Source organism: Nyctereutes procyonoides, unplaced genomic scaffold, assembly GCF_905146905.1.
Source record: "Nyctereutes procyonoides isolate TBG_1078 unplaced genomic scaffold, NYPRO_anot_genome, whole genome shotgun sequence".
In the NCBI taxonomy this organism is placed as follows: Eukaryota; Metazoa; Chordata; class Mammalia; order Carnivora; family Canidae; genus Nyctereutes; species Nyctereutes procyonoides.
The window spans coordinates 25,712,692-25,735,203 of record NW_026575160.1 but is presented as its reverse complement, the minus strand read 5'-3'; the positions used below and the strand labels follow the sequence as shown (position 1 = coordinate 25,735,203).

The following is a 22,512-nucleotide window of genomic DNA, read 5'->3' as shown; positions in this document are numbered from 1 at the left end:
GGGAAGGGAAACAGGCATTCAGATCCAGGAAATAGAGAGATCCCCCCCTAAAATCAATAAAAACTGTTCAACACCTCGACATCTAATAGTGAAGCTTGCAAATTCCAAAGATAAAGAGAAGATCCTTAAAGCAGCAAGAGACAAGAAGTCCCTGACTTTCATGGGGAGGAATATTAGGGTAACAGCAGACCTCTCCACAGAGACCTGGCAGGCCAGAAAGGGCTGGCAGGATATATTCAGGGTCCTAAATGAGAAGAACATGCAACCAAGAATACTTTATCCAGCAAGGCTCTCATTCAAAATGGAAGGAGAGATAAAGAGCTTCCAAGACAGGCAGGAACTGAAAGAATATGTGACCTCCAAACCAGCTCTGCAAGAAATTTTAAGGGGGACTCTTAAAACTCCCCTTTAAGAAGAAGTTCAAGTAACTCTGAACGTGAATGGGCTTAATGACCCCATCAAAAGGCGCAGAGTTTCAGACTGGATAAAAAAACAGGACCCATCTATTTGCTGTCTACAAGAGACTCATTTTAGACAGAAGGACACCTACAACCTGAAAATAAAAGGTTGGAGAACCATTTACCATTCAAATGGTTCTCAAAATATACCCTAAAAACTACAGAACACTTCTGAAAGAAATTGAGGAAGACACAAAGAGATGGAAAAATATTCCATGCTCATGGATTGGCAGAATTAATATTGTGAAAATGTCAATGTTACCCAGGGCAATTTACACGTATAATGCAATCCCTATCAAAATACCATGGACTTTCTTCAGAGACTTAGAACAAATTATTTTAAGATTTGTGTGGAATCAGAAAAGACCCCAAACAGCCAGGGGAATTTTAAAAAAAGAAAACCATATCTGGGGGCATCACAATGCCAGATTTCAGGTTGTACTACAAAGCTGTGTTCATCAAGACAGTGTGGTACTGGCACAAAAACAGACATATAGATCAATGGAACAGAACAGAGAACCCAGAAGTGGACCCTGAACTTTATGCTCAACTAATATACGATAAAGGAGGAAAGACGATCCACTAGAAGAAAGACAGTCTCTTCAATAAATGGTGCTGGGAAAATTGGACATCCACATGCAGAAGAATGAAACTGGACCACTCTCTTGCACCATACACAAAGATAAACTCAAAATAGATGAAAGATCTAAATGTGAGACAAGACTCCATCAAAATCCCAAAGAACTCAGGCAACACCCTTTTTGAACTTGGCCACAGTAACCGGAGAAAGACAAACAGTGTATGTTCTCATTCATTTGGGGAATATGAATAATAGCGAAAGGGAATATAAGGGAAGGGAGAAGAAATGTGTGAGAAATATCAGAAAGGGAGACAGAACATAAAGACTTCTAACTCTGGGAAATGAACTAGGGGTGGTGGAGGGGGAGGAGGGTGGGGGGTGGGGGTGAATGGATGATGGGCACTGAGGGGTACACTTGATGGGATGAGCACTGGGTGTTATTCTGTATGTTGGTAAATTGAACACCAATAAAAATTAATTTATAATAATAAAAAAAAAAGAGTAAATACCAAAGAATATAATCCATATGCAAGTTAGCATTAATGCAAATCAGGAGAGCAAATGTCACACTAGTACTCCAGTTTGAGGGTGCTTCCCTCATGGACTTGAGTTGAGATCCTATTGACATTAAACTGAGTTCAATTAAATATAGATTACATTATATATCTAGTACCATAAAGCAACTTAATTGGTTTATTTATTTTTTAAAAGGTTTCCTTTAATTTTAATCAATTAAATTTTTTTAATTTGAATTCAATTTGCCAACATATAGTATAACACCCAATGCTCATCCCATCAAGAGCCCTCCTTAGTGCCCGTCACCCAGTTACTCCATCTCGCCGCAACTTAATTGGTTTAAATTACATTTTCCAGAAGCTAGATTTAAACTCTGATGAATGAAGAGAAACCGTTTGATAAAATACAACCAATAACAAACAAAGAAAAAACTACCAAGCTGTGGCAGAATGAGTGACTTAACCCTCTGCGTGTATGATTCTTGGAAGGAGTTCTTAGAAGGCGAATAAGGACCAAGGGCATAAAATCTCTTCAAGAGTTCCAATACACGACAACCTACACAAAGCACCTTTCAGGAATGGCATAGCAATTCATATTCTTAAAAGGGGCTGAAAAAGTTCTTGTACTTAATGGAAGAAAAAAGGTGTATTACTACTTTTGCTCAAAGTTGTTCCACTTGATCATAGGGACTTCTTTTCGGAAATGCTTGTTCCTGGTAAGTAGAGCTCATTATACATAAAAGAGAGCTACTCTGTCATCGTCCCAAACTTCCAAAGGAAGATCACCTACACTATCTTCATGCTTTCATAACTATAGGGCACAAAATTGTGATGAAATGGCTAACTGTAAATTCAACCCAGCTTTCTGCTACTTGGCAAATCTTTTCTTAATGATTCTCTAGCCATGATTCCCAGAGGTAGCCTATTGTAAATCTCCTCTGCTTTCCCTTAACTCCAATCCTAGCCTGAATCCCTTCCCTACTTACACAGACCTGTCAGACTATGAGCGTCCATGACAGAGCTGTTCCCAGAATAAGAGGAAGGTGTATGGGAAGCAGAATAAATTACTAGTAGACTGGCATGGCGCTCCTTAAAAAGGCACACATCAAGCACATTTGGTTTAAAGTCCCATCTCTGCTTCTTGTTCACTATGTGGTCCTGGGAAAATTAGTCTTTCTATGACACAGTTCCCTCATGAACAGAACAGCGTTTAATAGCTACTGCATGTGGTTGACATAATGCAAGGACCTAAGGCAAGGCAAGGCATATGGCTGGCACTTAGTAATTGTCAGCTTCTTTCCATATCTCCATGTTGGTCTGCTCTTTGCCAGTTTGTCAGTTTTTTTTTTTTTTTCATTTTAAAGATTTTATTTATTCGTGAGAGACACACAGAGGCAGATACATAGGCAGAAGGAGAGGGAGGCTCCATGCAGGGAGGCCGATGTGGGACTCGAACCTGGGACTCCAGGATCATGACCTGAGCCAAAGGCAGATGCTCAACTGCTGAGCCACCCAGGCGTCCCGAGTTTGTCAGCTTTAAGTGGATTTTTACATAGCTGAACTTATCATCTTTTCTCCTCTTCACTCCCATAGACAATGATGAGACATCGATGGGTCTTCACTACCAAGTCAATATTCTTGGCACTGAAGGATTTCTACAACTCAGCTCCATCTCATATCATTAAATCCATCTCATACTCCTCCTCCACAAATCTTTCTACCTTAGCCAGATTGGATTTAATCAACTTTCCTGACATCTTGAATACTTACTTAGGTCCACATGCATTTTTCCTCCCATTTTCACAACTCTCCAATTGCCCAAACCCATTTCATAGTTTAAGACCTAGTATTATTATTGTCATTTGTCTGCAATATTTATTGAGTGCTTTCTATGTGGCAGATACTGTTCTAAGTATATTATATGCAGTATCTACTTAATCTTCACAAGCCCTACAAGATATTCTATCATTGCTAGTACTGAGATAAGAACATATTTGCCTTTTTTCTCTAGACTTTATGCTCTTTTATGACATGAACCATGCCTTGCATTTTTTCCTTTGTATGATTATCTAGTTAAGCAGGAATTCAACAAATATATATGTATATATGAACTGACTATAATTTCACACTTTGTTTAGCTGCCCTAACACTATCACTTAGTCAGACTATAAAGTTGGTAAGAAGGTGTGATGTGATTTAATAAGAAACACATATTTGGTCTTTGTCCTTGTACATAGCTCCTAAAGTCCTAAGTGTCCAGAGCTATAGAAAAGTATTTTTTTGAATGTTAATGAGTTGACTTTTGAAAAGCACACAAGTAACCGAAGGATGAGGGATGGTTGCCAGTGGAGCCAACCATGTGATGAGAGGGTAAGCATTTTCAGCAGCCCTCCTTCCTGTCTAGGAGGAGAAAGAGGATGGAGATTGAGTTCAATCATCAAAGGTCAATGAATTAATCAGTCATGTGTAAGTAATGAAGCCTCCACAAAAAACCCACTAAGACAAGGTTTGGAGAGCTTCCAGGCTGATGAATCAGAAAGGGTCCATGTGCTGTCTTACTGGGCCCCAAACTCTGTAGGGACAGAAGCTCCTTTGCTTGAGATCTCATCCCATGCATGTATCTCTTCATCTGGCTATTTACGCATATTCTTGGATATCCTTTGTAAATAAACTGGTAATGTAGACAGTAAACTGGTTTCCTAGAGGAATTTGCTTGGCAAATTAATCAAACCTAAGGTCAGGGCGAGGGGATCATGGAAACCTCTGATTTATTGTCAGTGGGTCAGAAGCAGAGGTAACAACCTGGACTTGAAATTGTCATTTAAAGTGGTGGACAGTTTTGTGGGACTGAGCCCTCAATCTGTGGAATCTGATAATATCTCTGGGCAGATAGCATTAGAATTGAGTTGAATTGTAGGACATCCAGCTGGTGCTGGAGAATTGCTTAGTGGCTTGGGGGGAAAAACATGTTGAAACTGGTGTCAGAATCTTAAAAGGTCACCTAAATTTTATACATCTATTATTTCTAGGAACTGAATCTATCTGCAGATACATAGTAGATTTTGTGTACAGAGCACTAGCAATGGCTGAAACAGTAGTTTGATATAAAGAAATCCTTGGAGGTACCAGGAATAGTTCAGTTTGATCATTCTTGATTAAGCCACTGTAACTGAGAAAAAACTCAAAGCAATAAAAAATTATGAGTAAGTACAAGTAAACAAATTCATCCTTGTTTGCAGATTTCTTAAGACATTACAATAGGGAAAGAAGAAAGACTTAAGAAGTCCTGTTTACTTACTGGGTTTGTTGCCACAGTAAAAGCATACTTTTTTTGACATATAAATCAAAATCCAACCATATCGTTTCTTCCTATGTGAGAAATAATCATATGGGATGTTTACAGAATATAATGTGCTTCAGGAGACTTTTTCTTAAATCCTATGACTATGATAGAATTTATTTTCTTAGATGCCTTGAGGATTTAGCAGAAACACTGAAATCACAGCTCTCTGTCATAACACTAGCCAAATCCAAAGACACAAGGAACACTTCCAGGTAATCACCAAAGGAGGAACAAGTTATTTTCAAGTAATTGTTGAGGCTAAATCACAAATAATGGAAAACTGCATACTTTAAAAAAAATGAACCAATTTCTGTTCAACTTAGGAAAATAAAAATTTTCACACTTGTATATGTTGTTACTTTTTTAAAGACCAAAAATGCTGAGATTTTCAAATTAGCTTGCTATGGTTAAAGTTGAAAGTGAGAAAGGCTACTATGATCAAACCATATGCTTAATTCATAAAGGAGAATAAAAGAAGTGCTAGTGCATAGCACATTCCAGTGAAGAGGAGGAAAAAAAAAAAGTTAATTAATTCAACTCAATTTTAGCTGAGGGCATTTTTCCACGACTGCTGAACCCTAGCATGTGCCAGGCAGCTAAAATTACACTAAATGTGTAAGCTCTGTTGTTATTTTAGAGATAATCCAGGAAGAAAAACAAAGCCAAAAATTCTCACTGCATTTTTAACATGAAACGCTTTAATCTTCAATCAAGTGTATACTTTCCTTCTGTTTTAAGATTTTTATGTATTATCTCTTTTGTGTATGTTTGAAAGTTTACAGATTAAAAAGTGAAAACAAACAAAAAAGAATAACAAAAATGATTTTGCATATATTTCCAACATTGTTTATCATCTAAAACCATTCTTACCAGTCTCTGTTTCTGAAGTTCTTCTCTAAGTAGTCTATCTTCTGGTAAAACATCACATAACAAAAAGTAATTGTCTTGTTCTTCTGTTGAGAGATTAGGAAAATAAAGGAGAAATGATATTTATCATTTTTTTACAGAAGAATTTATTCCTTTAAAAAACATACATATATGTATGACCATTAGGATGTCTCTTCTGGTATACAGTACTGTTTTAGCTTTATTGAAGTTAGGCAACATAAACAGGGCAATTTAATTTTAGGTATCATGAAAGTGAGAGAATTCTAATTTAAGAAAGTATGATTATTCCTTTGAATTTTTGGATTGTAGGGAAAAGATGGTAGCTAAGATGTATACTTACCAAGGGGAGCTGTGGAATTGATTCTTATCACACTACAAAAATCTGTAATGGGCTGTTCAGTGAACCTTTTCCTCCAATATAAAATGTACCTTAGAATAATCAAACAGAAAAGACGGTAAGAAGACAATATACTACTTACTGTAGAGTGACAGGGTTTTATAAGACCATTTAATTATCCCAAAACAATAAATCAAATGTTGACTGATAACTGCTAGAAAATTTACAAATGGAAAGGCAGTAGCGCATTTAGAAATATGAAATAAATATTTAATGAAATGAAATTACTCTGTAAAGGCATGGACGTGATTAAACTTTACTATCCCCAAATTCAATAAATAGGCATATGGGAAAGTTAAAATGAATTATTTTTATGTGATAATGAAGGTTTTAGAAATCACATCTAAGTTTATGTGAATTTAAAATGCAACAATGATTAAATAGGCTTTATCACACATTTCCAAGAAATTGAAAGTTGGGTGGTTATCTTATACATAAAAAGAACTGAAGGCAAAAGAAATAATGCAATGAGAGGTTAGCCTAAATTAAATACCTCTAAGACAAGATAGAAAAATTTTGCATGTGCACATTGTATCTGAAACAAGGCAGATTTTTGGAAAAATGGCCAAGCTTACAATTCTTGTACCTAATAAGCAGAGTTAGAAGAAGCACCCAGCAAAGTGTAACACCCAGACCTGCACTGCCTGAGGAAAGAAGGAGCAAGATGAAACGGTTTAACAACCTGTTCATCTTCCCATTTATCTAACACGATTTACATTGGCAACTGCATCTCATTTATCAAATGGTACCAAGAAGAGAAGGTAGCCTCTTTCATGGGGAGAAGGAACATGGAAAGGCTGACTCCATAGCTGACAGTTTATCAAGCTATATGGTTGATAAAAAACAACCAAAAAACTTACAACAGAAAAAGAAAAATCCCTGGAAGGGATGGAACTTACTGAAATAGATTTAGTGATAGATTGTAAAAATTTGGACATTTTAAATGGTTTGATATAGCAACTAGCAATGTTCTGTACATAGTAGGTTAACAAGAAATGGTTTTAAAAGATAGAAGAGCATTTAAAGATTCCTGTAAGTTTCTCTAAGTAGCCCTCAACTCGCACTATTTTGTCTCCTTTTTATATTTCTCCCCCTTTGTCTGAACATTAATGTCCCAACCCCATGGTGCTTTACAGAAAGAGCATTCATGTATTTGAAAAAAAAAATTATGTGCTGGGAGAGGTTTGAGAGAAAGAGAACTGTGACAGTTAAAAATATAAATATGAAAACACCGAATATAGAACATATAAGGAAAAGAAGTAAAGGAATAATGAATGAAAATAAAATCATGTTTTAGTTCTTTCTTCTCATGTACAACCACACTGTTGACCTGGATGATTATGTGAGGGGAGAACGCTTTCCTTATAGGACAGTGCAAGACCTTATCTTAAGAGATCTGAAAATGATGATCTGAGGCTGCATCCAGCTTAGCCTCAAACGATAAATATGGACACTATGGCTAGCTTGTTGGCTTCCATATTGGAAGTGTCAGATACAGGAGGCAAGTGCATGACAGATCCATTAATGTGCACAAAAAGAAGAAAAGTATCTATAAAGGGCAGAAATATTATTCTTTGGTCACCTAGGGCAGTGACAGCACCATCCAGTTCTCAGTATCTTACAGAGCTACTCTTATTCTCCATTTCCATTCTCCATTACTTATTCCCAGACCAGGGGAGAGAGAAAAAGGGAGAAATAAAAGGCAAGAGAAGACTTAAGAAAACAAAAATGACATTCCTAGCCACTTTTCTTATTCTCCCTTCAGTATATTTTCTACTGCAAAGTGGTGCAAGGGATGAAGGAACACAGGAGAACCTCTATTAGAGATGTCAGGAATAGAAATTGGATTGTTCTTCCAAACTGTACTACACAGCCATCTATTTTCATGACTAATCAAATTCATACAGCAAAACTGGGTGCTGAGATAACAGACTTAAACAAAAACCAGGACAGTCAAGTTTCACAGGGAGTTTTATCATGGCTACTCCTACAATATACAATGGAGAGGTTCCTCACTCCTGATTACCACTCTACTGAAGACCATGTGGGGGCTATTCAATGTTAAGGGACCATTTTTTTCATGTTTTCTTACTTCTCTGGCTTATTTGAAGCTACAACTGCAGTCACTCAATATTTAAAGGTAGCCAAGAAATGACATGCAGTATGAATTCTTTATTTGGAGGATAGTTATCAAGGCATCTCGTACTTTGCTAAAAAGCCGTAAGAGTAGTTATTAGGTCATCAGCAAATACTTTTTTCTTTTGAAAGAATTTTAATGTTTCACAGAATTGTCTCCCAAAAAAAATCCTTCTAGTAATCTTGCCTGCTCAGTCCCTCACTGTAATTGGTGCCTTACTGACAGAGGTATAAAGATTTGAGATATGGCTGTTAATTAAGTAGCACTGAATGAGTGGAATTTAATATAGAAAGGGGCAAGAATTAAGGAGTTAGCATTTATCTTCTGGAAAAAATTTATTTACTGAATAAAGCTAGAAATGGTTCAGTATAAAAAACTATGTTAAATGGCTCGAAGGAAAGATTTTTAGTTTTGTTTTATTCTGTCTGAGAAAGTTTTACTGTTAGCTTTTTTCCAATAAAGAAAATGTTAAATATATTTATATGAAAATTTACAGCACAATTTTTCCAGTAAAGCACAAAGTAAGTCTATCTCATCTATTATTTATCATCTTTATTACTTACTGTACTCAGAAGAAACAATTCCTCTCTGAGAAGTTACATATGTATACATACATACATCTATCTGTCTATCCACATATCCATGTAAATATCTATCTACCCACATATCCATGTAAATATATACACATACACCCACTCCCACAATTTTTCTGAAGAAAAAGTCATAAAACGTTGAGAAGATTGCAACTTAACTCTCACAAACAGTCAATGTTTGTATTGTTCGAGAGAGGAATTTTTAGTTTCCCTAAATAGTAGACAGATATTATCTAAAGGAGACTGGATATATCAAAAAGCATTTAAAAGCAAGAGTTTATTCACATACATTCTTGGTCAATTTGAATGAACCACCAGAGTAAAGCTTATTGGGAGGACAGTTGACAAGGAAAATTTAGGTTTCCAAATTTAAAGTACATGTTAACCACACACTTTATTTAGAAAGCACTTATATATATCAGCTATGTTCTTTCTCTTTTAAATTAAAGCACCCATTTTATTACATAACTACATTTAGAGGGTGATCGATTCCAACATTTAATGATTGACTCCTAAGTCTGAGACCTAGTAAATAATTTGATTTTCTTGCCCACATGCAGATGGGATTAATATCAATCATACAAAAGACAGATTTGTAAAAATATAGCTACTTAGCTATCATACATAAGCACAAAGGGAAAATACAAACTCTAGATACTCCTCACAGATTTTAGGAGAAAGAAAATATCAATGTTACTCAATTATCACTGGTAGATCATATTTTTCTCCAATTCCCGAGGGACAATTTGCATTTACATGACAAAGCAGAATAAAAGAAAATAAAGAAGATATTTACATCAAAGAAAAGCTGAGTGATACAACTTATAAAAGAATATCTCATTTGATAGTCCTGTCAATAGTTACTTGATAAGAATTTGAAGATCTCTAGACTAAAAAGTATCTAAAACAAAACCAACAGACCTGACTACATATAACTAGAAATCATACATGATGAAGCTCCCAGAATACTTCCCAAACACACACATGCACACACACACATACACACACATACGCACACACACACAGGCATAAATACTTTAACTGAAAATAAAGACCAAGGAATGAAAATGAGAAATATTAAGTGCTTCCTCTGCAATTATGTAATAATTAGTTTATTCTACCAGCTGGTGGCATATATCACTCATATAACTGTCCTTTACCATTGTGTTCTATCTCTGCTTAATCAGGCGACACCAAAATCTACTCAAAAATCGCAATGCTGAGTGGATTTAAGGGGCCATAATAATACAGAAAGCACCAGAGACATTCTGTATCAGTGCTAGGCAGTTGAGAGGAAGATGAAGAGTTAGAGAATAGCTAATATTACTCCTGTAGGCATCCTGGCTATTACAACTTAAAAAAGAAAACACTCATTCTTGAAGTTTAGAGTATTTAGGATCCTAAATTAAATTTTCTCCAAAGTTATAGTTTACAAATGATAACTAGGTTTCCAAACCAGCATAAATACCTCTATAGAAAACTCAGTTACAGAAAACTATGATTTCAAATATATCTTTTGTAATCAAAATATAATAAAATTTTTGTCTACCATCTGGTGGATTTAAAAGATGTCTCAGAAAAAATAAAAATAAAAATAAAAGATGTCCCAGGCACTGGCTGGTGCCACACATATCCTGTTTTACATAATACTCAACAATCTTATTTGAGTTGCTGTTATCCTCTTTTACTGATGAGGAAACTGCTGCTTAAAGTGGTTTAAGTAATTTGTTACAAGTCACATGGTGAGGAAGTCACCAAGTCTGCATTCAACCCTATGCCTGCCTGGTTTCACAATCCGCTTTTAGTAATATAGCTTGTTGCTCTACAAGACCCATCATAAAAAAGATGTTGCGTGCTAGGAATGATGTGGTCTGGCAGACACAGAGTTTAGATGCAGAGATACCATAACATCTGGGCTACTGCAATATTTTGTAGGGAAATCGGGGCAGAATATTGCAAAATGGGTCCTGGCCAGATACACCAAAACGCGAGCTTTTGGTAACTATACAAAGCCAGATAATTACCATGCTATTGTGGGTATGGAAAATGCTTCCAAGTGTCAACTAACAACAACATGAACATAACTACTTCACTCCATCTGCTTATGAAAAGGCATTTCTTTGTTGGCTAATTGAATTTAAATTAAAAAAAGGGAAGAAGATATTACACTGGAAAAAAGAGGTATTTCTGTTGAACAATCAGTTCCAGCAATTAGAAATTGGAAAAAAATAAATAATTGCTTATATTACAACTGGTAATAAGGATTGGTGTGGATATTCTAAGTCAGGTGCTCATAAACTGGAGTTTAGCTCACTCTGAGTCCTGGCTATGTAGGTGAAGTTCCTACATTTCACACATGCCCACTGTTGGCAGTTCTGCAACCATTCGCCTCTATCTATCTGCTCTTCATCCTCCTCATCTCCTTCCTCTTAGTACCTCATACAGTGACCTCAACAACTGTCTACTCTTATACCCCTTTGGTTTTTGAATGACTTTCCCCCCCCCCCCCCTGATTCTCAATCTCATCACAGCACTTAAACTGAGAATTCTCTGGACAATACCCTTCTGGCTTGATCAGCTCCAACTAAAGATCTCCATTCTCAACAATGCTTGAAAAAGAATATGAGTTTTCCTATTTGCATAGGAATAATTTTATTTATAAACAAATATAAGTTATGCCTTTCCTTTGTGGAATACTGGATTTAATTCATTTATGGTAAAAAACAAAATTTACCTTTGGAAATCAGCAACCAACTTGACATCAGCTATGACCATCTTATGTTCAATAATCATGTGCTTCAGAAGTTTGTCTTGTTCATCCATAGGAAAATGTTCTTCACAGAAAATACAAGGCACAGATGGAGAACCTTCTAAAGCGGTGGTGCCACCTGGACTTTCTGGCAGGGAAAGCGGCTCCAGGATACAATCCTTACTGTCTGAGAGAGAGAAAAAGCAAAAGCAAAAGCGGGGAGGGAAAAAAAAAAGCAAAAGGAAAAGCTGAAATCAACTCTTTAGGATCATTTCTCATCTCCTGCATTAAAAGGATTCTAATGATATTTACTTATTTCCAAAATGAAAAATACAGTGTCAGAGAGCAGGATACTTTATTATCATTTTAAATAGATTCTGCAACCTAGAGGCAGGGAGTGTTGCAAAGCTGCTCAAACTCCCCATTTGCCGGCTTGAATGGGGGAAACCCATTTGTCAGAGCAGCTGTTCAAGCATTCTTGGACATTGGCCAATGGCAGCAATTCCGGGGGTACTTGTAGGGGGATGGCTGCAACATGCTGGGTTAAGGTTCTATGGCCTGATTGTGACCTATGGTTGATGGTCATCACACTATGGGAAGTAAATGGTATATACTGAGGCTCCAGATGATACCACGCCAGTGTTTTAAGCTGCTTCCTGTTGCACCTGCAAACTCTTTTCCTGCTTCTGATTATTTGTCATGTGCAAGGAAGATAGCTCTCACACTGGGTTGACACAGCATGTGCTGGTGGCCCAGGTGGCAATTTTTAATGTTGATTTATGTCTACCATTTGCTTGTTACACAATTATGTACCATAATTTAAGTCCTTGTGAAAAAGAGATGAATGTTCGATTACTAGACATACATCGTAAACATTTTTCCTGCCTAAACTTTCATTTTCCTAACATCACCTATGGTATCTATAAGAGTTGAGCTGTATAAGGTCTATAGGTCTGAATCCAGGTTTTAAACCATACCCAGTTGTGTCAGGAGCCCTCTTTAGTCTTTCAGGGGAGAAGGCTAGACCTGTCACCTTATGCAAGCTACTGAGTAGTTAGTAACTAGGCAACTATGATAAAACATGTAGTATCTGAGGAAGGATAGGGAATCTTCTTCATAAAGAAAGACAGCTATTCTGGGGTGTCTGGGTAGTGCAGTAGGTTAAGTGTTCACCTTTTGGTGTCAGCACAGGTCCAGATCTCAGTCAGGGTCATGATCTCAAGGTCGTAAGGTCAAGTCCCAAGTCTCAATCTGGGCTCAGTGTGGAGTCAGCTTAAGACTATCTCTCCCTATACCTCCAGCCCCTTCCCTCCATTCTCTCTTTTTCATTCTCTAAAATAAAATAAATAAATCTTAAAAAAAAAAAAAAGACAGGTATTCCGCAGAAAAGTCTTTGGAATTAGCTTCCTACTAACTTTATTTCTTGTTTTAATCTTACCTTACCTCATTTCTAAAGACCTTCTTAATTGCCTAGTTCATGGAATCAGTCACTGGGGTGCTGCTGACCATGGCCTCAACACTGGATAAGCATTCATTCACTCCACAAAAAGCAGCTGAGTAGCTACTGAGTGCTAGTTTTTTCTGCTTAATGTTGCATAACAGGGTCCTTATTATCAAGGCTAAGGTGCCTGCAACCTGCTTGACAGCACAAATAAATTGAAAGGATAAAGAGAGATAGAATGTATAGGGTTTGTGGGAACATGGGGACAGGAGAGTCATGTAACTGAGCTGGAGTGAGAAAGTGTCCCAAAGGACATGTCCTCTAGTACATCGCTCATAATACTCTGCTCATATTAAAGTATGCTGAATTAAACTTTTATCTTAGTTCCATAAAATTATTTAATACCAGAAAAGGTGAGATAGAGTATATATGACAAGGGAGAGAATATTTAAAATACAAGCACTTCTAGAAGCACTATTAACAAAAGTGATGTGTTATCAACTTTTACATTCATTAAATTATACAATGGAACCAAGGAGTTCTATAGTTTTTCACTTGTAGGTTAAATTCTGTGGGAAATTCGAGATGCCTGGGTGGTTCAGCGGTTGAGCATCTGCCTTTGGCTCAGGGTGTGATCCTGATCCTCTGACCCCAGGATCCTCTGTTATCCTGGGTCCCAGGAATTTGTCCCACTTTGGGCTCCCTGCATGGAGCCTGCTTCTCCCTCTGCCTGGGTCTCTGCCTCTCTCTCTCTCTGTATCTCTCATGAATAAATAAATAAAATCTTAAGAAAAAATTCTGTGGGAAGTTAAACCCTCATGTTAAAAATAGGATGGGGAAAGAGAGGCAATACTCTTATGAATCTATATTTTACATTTACTAGAACAAAAGACAACATATATTCTAAATAAAGGTACCTTTGGTAAACATTGCCTGCCATCTAGAAAATAACAGGTACTGTCCTACACTCTTCTCCCCAAATCTGAATGATGTATGTATGAATTCATTTTGCCTGACTTCAGAAAACAACAGTATTAGCCATCACCAATAGCAAGAACGAACATTACTAGGTATTTGATATTTGTAAATTACCAGCAAAGGGCTTCAAGGCACTTGCTCAATCATAGCCACCTTTCTCAGTTAGTACTATTACTAAGAGAAAGTCTTCCAGATGAGACTGCTGAGACTTAGGAAAGTTAAATCAAGGGGCCTAAATAAGTAAGTTAAGCCTAAGTTCAAATACTACATTATTCTGCCTCCAGTTCCAAAAGGTATTTCCCCAAATGTGTTTTTCTTTAATGTGTCGATTCGGTGCTATTTTGAATTCCTATGTATTTACAAGCCACACTTAATTTCTGTGTAATCTGCCCTGATTACAGAGTCCTGAAGTCTCCCTGGTACTACTTTCACCAAAAAAACTCAGTAGTCCACATCCTCCAAGAGCCACTGGGTACAGTTTATCTCTGTCATTGTCGGTATGCTTTTCTGGGGTTTCACTACAAACTCTCTAATATTCTGTGGTTCATTTCTCCCCCTTTTTGTATGTTCAATGCACAGTTCTCTTTCTTCAAATTATTCCTAAGAGAATGAAACTTAAAGTTCACACACACTAGAACCAAACTCTTATGGTTACGGTAAAGGCATACAGGAACAAAATCATAAATATACAAATTTCATGTATGAGGAACTTGTGGTTTAGGGGGTACTAAGTTGTTTTGGGAACTCAAGGTACTATGTAATCCAGAAAAAATTTTTTTGAAGATATTTATTTGAGAGAGGGAGATAGCGAGTGTGTGTACAGGGAGGAGGGTCAGAGAGGGAGAGAGAAACTTTAAGCAGACTCCATGCTGAAAGTGGAGCCCCACTTGGGGCTTGATATCACGACCCTGAGGTTATGACCTGAGCCAACACCAAGACTTGGATGCTCAACCAAATGAGCCACCCAGGCACTCCCAGAAAAATAGAAATGTTAATAGAACATTTTGGACAAGATTTTAGTGTTCTCTCTGACTCCTTAATCATTTAGCATCACGCTCAAATTTACAACAGCATTGATCAAAAGAAGTAATTTACCTATTTGTTTTTCTTTCCCGACTTCAGACTTTTAATTCCTGGATGGCCAGATGAGTCCTGGTTGTCTTTATTTACCTGGTATGTACACTAGGTTACTGCACCATGGTTGTTACCACCACTGTGGGTTCATTTTGTGCTAGACACTGTTAAGCACTTTATATGTTCAGTATTAACTTTATATGTACAGTATTAATCCAATCAACCCTCACAATAACCCTCGGACAGAGATTCCATTTCCTTCACTACTTGACAGTTGAGGAAACCAAGACACTGAAAGGCTAAATGCCTTGCTCTAGACAGCTAGTAAGTGGTGGAGCCAGGATCTGAATCCAAACAGTCTGGCTTAAGCCTTAGCACTCTTACCCTATACATAACACTGAGGCAGTCAGTAGAGCCACTCCTATATTTGAACTGATATAGGGAGAGTAGATTAGAAAGAGGCAAGTCTCAAGATGATGAGATTGGCCAGTTGGGAGACTACTGCAGCGTCCAGGATGAAGACAGGAATATTAGTAGCACTTAGAGGTGACAGACAGAGGAGAAGCTGCAGAGATTGAATTGATAGTTCCCTGATTACTGGCTGGCCACAGGGAGTGAAGACGACTAGGATGCCTTCAGTTTCTGGCTGGGGAGGCAGTATAAATGAGGGGTACCAGTCACCAATCTAGGAATGTATGCAGAGAAGCAGGTTTTTTGTTCTGGAGGAATGGATAATGAGTTAAGCTTTAGAAGAGTGCAGATAATCTGCTCCAAAGTTAGATATTCCTGGCATGGCTGCTGGACAAGGGCAGCAGTGACTAGTCTCATGTGATGCATTAGTGTTATTTTCTTGGTTTCCAGCACCCTTCCACCCACTCCTCTTGAAGGCTTGACTCACTCCATCTCTGCATGTCCAATAATAGCAAATATATCTGTTGTAATAAGTGTCTCTAGGGTAGTATGGGAACTCCTCAAGGTCAAGGACTAAATCTTATTCTCCTATCTCTGGTGTAGGCTATAGAGTGCTTGAAACATAGATGGTATTTTATAATTGTCTAAAAGAATGAATAAGATCAGAGATACTCAAAACTGGAGTTGTACCTTTAACTCAGGTTCCAGTTAAGCCTTATTTCAGGAAACACCTGTGGCTGTCTATCTTTAGGGGAACTTTCTCTAACCCAGAATGAGAGTAGTCCAGAATAATTATATCCAGATCTTTAGGTCTATGGGCCTTGGTATAATGAGCCCACTGATAATAAAGAATGATGTAAAAATTACACTAAATTCTAAGATAAAAAAGTATTATTGAGAATAATAGAAGTATGTTATGTTTAATTAGGAATTTCTAAGTTCTTTTAAAATTTTTCATGCATACTGTCCAGTAGACAGAGACAAGTGGCATTTGGAATGCAGAGTAAATTATACCACTCCATCAGAGGATGTTTTTATGGGAAAGGCATGCATCTCAAGGATGTATTTTACTTTAGAGCAGTGGTTTCCAAATCTGTTTGCATTTTATCACTTGGAGGGCTTTTTAAAAGTAATGATTTCAAGACTTTATTATAGACTTTACCAAGCAGCTGTCCCTAGACTGAAGTCTTGGGATCAATGGTTCAAAGGATGATTCCACACGACTGTGGACATTTTGATTATACATGAGAGTGTGGGTATCTTGAACACATGTTAGTCTGTAAACAAGGAACAGGGCCTGTGACGAAGCTTACCTGGCACTGTATTCTGTCCTATGGAGAGAGCTTCTCAAATATTAAGCACTGGGTCAGTAGAGATAACTCAGTAAGATAATGTCTAACAGATTGTTTATTTCTAGCTGCCACCATAAGAATCATAGCTACAACTTACCACATGGTAAAAAATAAATAAAAAAAAATACAGAATTCTTTGCTAAAGGGACCTTGAACTCAAAAAGGCAAGAGGAAATAAACTATATCTAGCTCCTTTCAGCAAAGAGGCAAAGCATCTTGGAAAGTCTGCTTTGGCCCCAAATCTGCTTCACACATTTGTTATAAATTAACAACAACAAATTATCTGCTCTAGTTCTCACTTTGAACAGCAACTCTGTTCAAATGAACTGTAAAAAAATACCATCCCAAGAGAGCCGAATTTTTGAGGAGATCCTATACGGATTGTGAACAATTTTATTGACTCTGGGTAAGATCCCAAAGGGCCAAATTATTATTCTAGAGTCATGCTTCTCAAAGTTTTAATGTGCTTATAATTCACCTGGAGGCTTTGTTAAAATGCAGATCCTGAATCAGGAGGTCTGGTGGCCAGGGAAACATGCCAATCTAATCTCCTGCTGCTAGGAGCATAATTGAAAGATAGTCTCAGGTGCTGTGCTCTGAAATCCTACTTGCACTGAAGCCAAGCTTCCACAGGCTGCTCTCAGTAAATGATTAGAGGCAGCAGAAATAGGAAATCAGCCTTGTTCCAGTGAGCCATGGAATTTCACTGACATGTGACATTGGCTGGAGGATTCCCATCACCTTGTCAGAAACTTGCTTACAACTGTGCCATAGTCTGACATTCTACTCCAACACCCTTCCTTCCCTCTCTCCTTCACAGGGGTCAGACCTACATTGGTACCTCCTCCAGCACTCTCTCCTTTTTCCCTCCTCTGGTATCTTCCCCTCAAAATCTCTTACACTTCAAATCTCATCTTGGTGTGTGCTTCTTGAAGGACATGAATTAACAGAGTAGGTCTAGGAGGTAAAAAGGCCTGAAATTCTGCATATCAGAGTTCCCAGAAGATGTCAGTCTGCTCATCCACAATCATGTTTTAGTAGTAAGGTTCTATCTAGGAACAAAACCAGTCATGAATTCATAATACCTCGATGTGCTAAAATGACAACCCTAGACTTTACCGTGTATCATTCCTGCCAAGTAGATAAAAGCTGCTGGTGCTTTGAAGGAAAAATAAGCAGCTTCTGAAGTTTCTGTCCCCCTTAAGTCAAATGAGAAAATAAAAGCCCATATCAACAAATAATTGATGAAAAGTTTTTCAGTATTCCTTCATGAGGAACTGCAGAACACGTGACCCATAAGTTCCCCTTTAAGTACCCAAACTTTGCTTTGCAAACTACCATCACACTGCTAAAACTTTGAAAAAAAAAAAAGGCAGTAATTTGGTGATATAGTGAACCCAGATCAAATAAGTTTAGTTGCTATTCCTATCACACTCTGATAATCTAATTGATAATCATAAAATTTGGAATATAAAGATGGGCAGGGTATTTTTATTTATTTTTGTAGTTTTAACTTAGAAAATGTGTAAACAAACTCCTAATTTCCAAAGCAAACATTTCCTTTACGTATGTTCTTTATTTACATTAGTGTCATTTATTTGATGATAGCTTGTTTTAGTATTTTATCAAGACTGGATGATATTTTCAGGCTTATTCTCTAAGCTTTTAATTCAGTAAACATCATCCTTTTCCATAGGACTCCAATGCCAACTCAATCTCATTTATTATGTCTTAGTTTTATTGTGAAAGTTAAACTCCAAGAAGGTAACTTTCTTTCGAAGTTAAGGGTACTTCTCTCTTAACTTAAAAAAAAAAAAATCTTCTACTTCCTGAATAAGTTAGTTCCTTAATTTTTCTCTTTTTGTTAGTTCCTTAATTTTTAAGTGTGTGCCCCATATAGATGCATTTGAAAAAAATGGAGAAGACTGGGTCTGGTCTTTTTAACCACAATCTATCTCTAAAGCTCAGAGTAAGAATGTAAGGCCCTTATTTAACTACTTTTGGGCTAATAATTCATTTTGTAAATTACTGAGGCCAAATATTAAAATGATTGATTTACTGTACAACTACTATGAGTAGGGGAATATGGGCAAGGAGGAAATAAGCTTAAGTGGGCGTTTTTATACATTCTTGACACTATACTGCTGATGAGGCTGTGCTGAATTAGTACACTCAACTATAGATGGCAGGTTTGCCACGGCCTTTGGTGTGGATATACAGTTATAAACACATTCAACCCTTAAACCTAATAAACGTGTGCTTAGAAATTTAAGGAATGAATTTAACACAAGTGAAAAGCTATGAAAACTTTATTACAACATCCTCTATAAAGCAAAGTAATAGATACAACCTAAGTGTCATGCAAATCAAAATCAGTTCTTTAATATATGGCAGGGGTGCCTGGTGGCTCAGTCAGTTAAGCATCTGAAGTCAGATGTTTAACATCTATGTTTAACTAACTTTCCTCTGTCCCTCCCCCGGCTTGTGCTTTCTCACTCTTTCTCTTAAAAGATTTTTTAAATTTATTTATCTGAAAGAGAAAAAAAGCAAGTGAGAGAGTGAGCATAAGTGGGGCAGGGGGTAGAGGGAGAAGGGGAGGGAGAAGTAGACTCCCCACTGAGCTGGGGAGCCCAATGCACCGCTCCATCCCAGGACTCTGGGATCATGACCTGAGCCGAAGGCAGATGCTTAACTGACTAAGCCACCCAGGTGCCCCTTTCTGTCTCTCTACCAAATAAATAAACAAAACAAAACAAAACAAAACAAAACAAAAAAAACCCCCACATACAAGTACAGGGCTTGAAAGAAAACACAAAAAGAAAAACAATCAGAGACTATGAATGCATTCATTTACCCCCAATTTTCTTTAACACTAAAATTTATTTTTAAAGAGAGACAGAGAGCGCACAAGAGCACACTCGTGCTTGCATGCAGGGGAGGAGGAGGGGGGTAGTGGGAGAGGGAGAATCACAGGCAGGCTCCACACAGCATAGGGCCCAACATGCAGCTTGTTCTCACAATCCTGAGATCATATACTGAACAGAAATCAAGAGCTGGATGCTTAACTAACTGACTAAGCCACCCAGGTGCCCTAACACTGAAAATTTTTTTTAAAGATTTTATTTATTTATTCATGAGAGACACAGAGGGGCAGAGACATAGAGGGAGAAGCAGGCTCCAAGCAGGGACTCGATGTGGGACTCAATCCCAGGACTAGCTTCATGCTCTGAGCTGAATGCAGATGCTCAACTGCTGAGCTACCCGGGCATCCCACACTGAAAAATTTTTGAAAGTTATCTGATGAGTTTCTCAATGTGATTGTGAAAGATGAAATTAAGAGAAAAAAATAAAGCAAGTATAATTTTTATTTGGCCATTTTGTTAAGTCTTGGCATTTAAGATGAAAAATTTCTATTAAATTTAGCATTTTAAACTCAAGTGCTTACTATGCCAAAAGTATATGCTAGACACTATCAGAGCTGCAACAATTATTAATGTAAAATCCCTATCCTGAAGAAGTTGCTAGAGGAAAATATGAGACAACTATATAAGTAATTATAATACTAGTCAATATATGAAAAGCTCATCATATAAATCAAGAGTTAAGGGATAGGAAGGGAAGAAAGAACACAAATCAGGAGAAATAAAGCAAAATCTTCATAGAGGATTCTTGAAATGGTAAAGAATTCCAGCAAGTATATATACAGGAAGTTAAAAAGTTAAAATAGTCCAACTGGTGCTAGAGTCTAAGAAAAGGCTGCAAGGGTAGAGAGGTTACATGATGATGGCTCTTAATGCTAGCTCAAAGATTTATATTTAATTTGGAAGTTGCAAGTAGATTCAGAAGGTCTTTAATTAAGGAAGTAACATAACATATTAGGTCACAAAATAAGTCCTAACAAAATGAAAACACAACAAACTTAGGGGATGCAATAAAAAACATACTAGGAAAGCTTATAGTGTGGTAAGTGCTTATGTTAAAAAGAAGAAAGATCAGGACGCCTGGGTGGCTCAGGTCTTGATTCTGGGGTCCCGGGATTGAGTCCTGCATTGAGTTCCCTGCATGGAGCCTACTTCTCCCTCTGCCTCTCTCATGAATAACTAAAATCTTAAAAAAGAAAATTAAAAAAACAAAAAAAGATCTTGGGATGCCTGGGTGGCTCAGTGGTTGAGCATCTGCCTTCGGCTCAGGGTGTGATCCCAGGGTCCTGGAATTGGATCCTGCATTAGGCTCCTGCAGGGAGCCTGCTTCTCCCTCTGACTACGTCTTTGCCTCTTTCTGTGCGTCTCTCATGAATAAATACATAAAATCTTAAAAAAAATGATTTCATAGACAATCTAACTCTAAATCAAGGAACTACTCAAAGAAGAACAAACTAAGCTTAAAGTTAACATAAGGAAGGAAATAATAAAGATTAGGACAGACTGAAATACAGAATAGCAAAGAAATCAATAAAATTAAGAGTTGGTCTTTCGGAAAGATAAAAAAAAATCGATAAACCTTCAGTTAGACTACGAAAAAAGAGAAAAGACTCAAAATCAGGTATGAAAGGGGGAAATTATAACTGACACCACAGAAATACAAGGATCATAAGAAACTACTATGAATAATTATATGCCAACAAATTGGATGACTTAGATGAAATGGGTAATTTCCTAGAAACATACAACCTGCCAAAACTGAATTGTGAAGAAACAGAAAATCTGAATAGACCTATAAAGAGACTAAATCAGTAATAAAAAACTCTGAACAAAGCAAAAGCCCAGGAACAGATGATCTTACAGAAGAAATCTACCAAACATTTAAAGATTTAGTGCTAATCCCTCTCAAACTCCAAAACATCAGAGGAATGAATACTCCCAAACTCATTTTATGAGGCCAGGTTTATCCTGATACCAAAACCAAAGAAAGACATTACCAGAAAACTACCAGCCAATATCCCCAAAGAATACACATGCAAAAATCCTCAACAAAATACTAGCCAAATTCAATGGCACATTATGATCATACACCAGAATCAAGTGGGATTTATTTCTGGGATGGAAGGATGGTTCAGAAAATTAAAAAAAAAAAAAATCAATCTGATACATCACATTCGCAGAATGAAAGATAAAAATCATATGATCATCTCAATAGATGCAGAAGGATCTGACAAATTCAACATCCTTTCATGATAAAAACACTCAACAAACTAGGAAAAGAACACTTCCCCAACAGTAAACGCTATATATGAAAAGTCATATTCAACTGTGAAAAACTGAAAGCTTTCCCTCTAAAATCAGGAATAAGACAAGGATGCTCATTCTTGCCACTTCTATTCAACAGAATACTGGAAGTTCTAACAAGAGAAATTAGGCAGGAAAAAAGAAATAAAAGGTGTCCAAATCATAAAAAATGTAAAACTGTTTGAGGATGACATGATTTATGTCTAGAATAGGGTAGATTACACACATACAAGATACTTTATAACTAATAAATGCAGGTAAGTTGCAGGTTACAAAATCAACAGGCAAAAATCAGTTTGTTTCTAGACACTAACAATGTATCTTCTGAAAAGGAAATGATTCCATTTAAAAAAGCATCAGAAAGAGTAAAA

General features: G+C 37.0%; 1 protein-coding gene across 2 annotated transcripts in view; it reads right to left on the bottom strand.

Annotated features, from left to right (window-relative positions):
- ZNF277 (zinc finger protein 277) overlaps window positions 1–22,512 on the bottom strand; it is a 108,840-nt gene that overhangs the window by 39,777 nt on the left and 46,551 nt on the right. The window contains exons 2-4 of one of the 2 annotated variants that reach the window (XM_055314700.1): window positions 11,646–11,847; window positions 6,125–6,213; window positions 5,767–5,849 (exon numbers count right to left, since the gene is read on the bottom strand). In XM_055314700.1, coding sequence (XP_055170675.1) covers window positions 5,767–5,849; window positions 6,125–6,213; window positions 11,646–11,847 — 374 coding nt within the window. The remainder of the gene's footprint in view (window positions 1–5,766; window positions 5,850–6,124; window positions 6,214–11,645; window positions 11,848–22,512) is intronic. The other variant, XM_055314701.1, reaches the window with a different exon arrangement.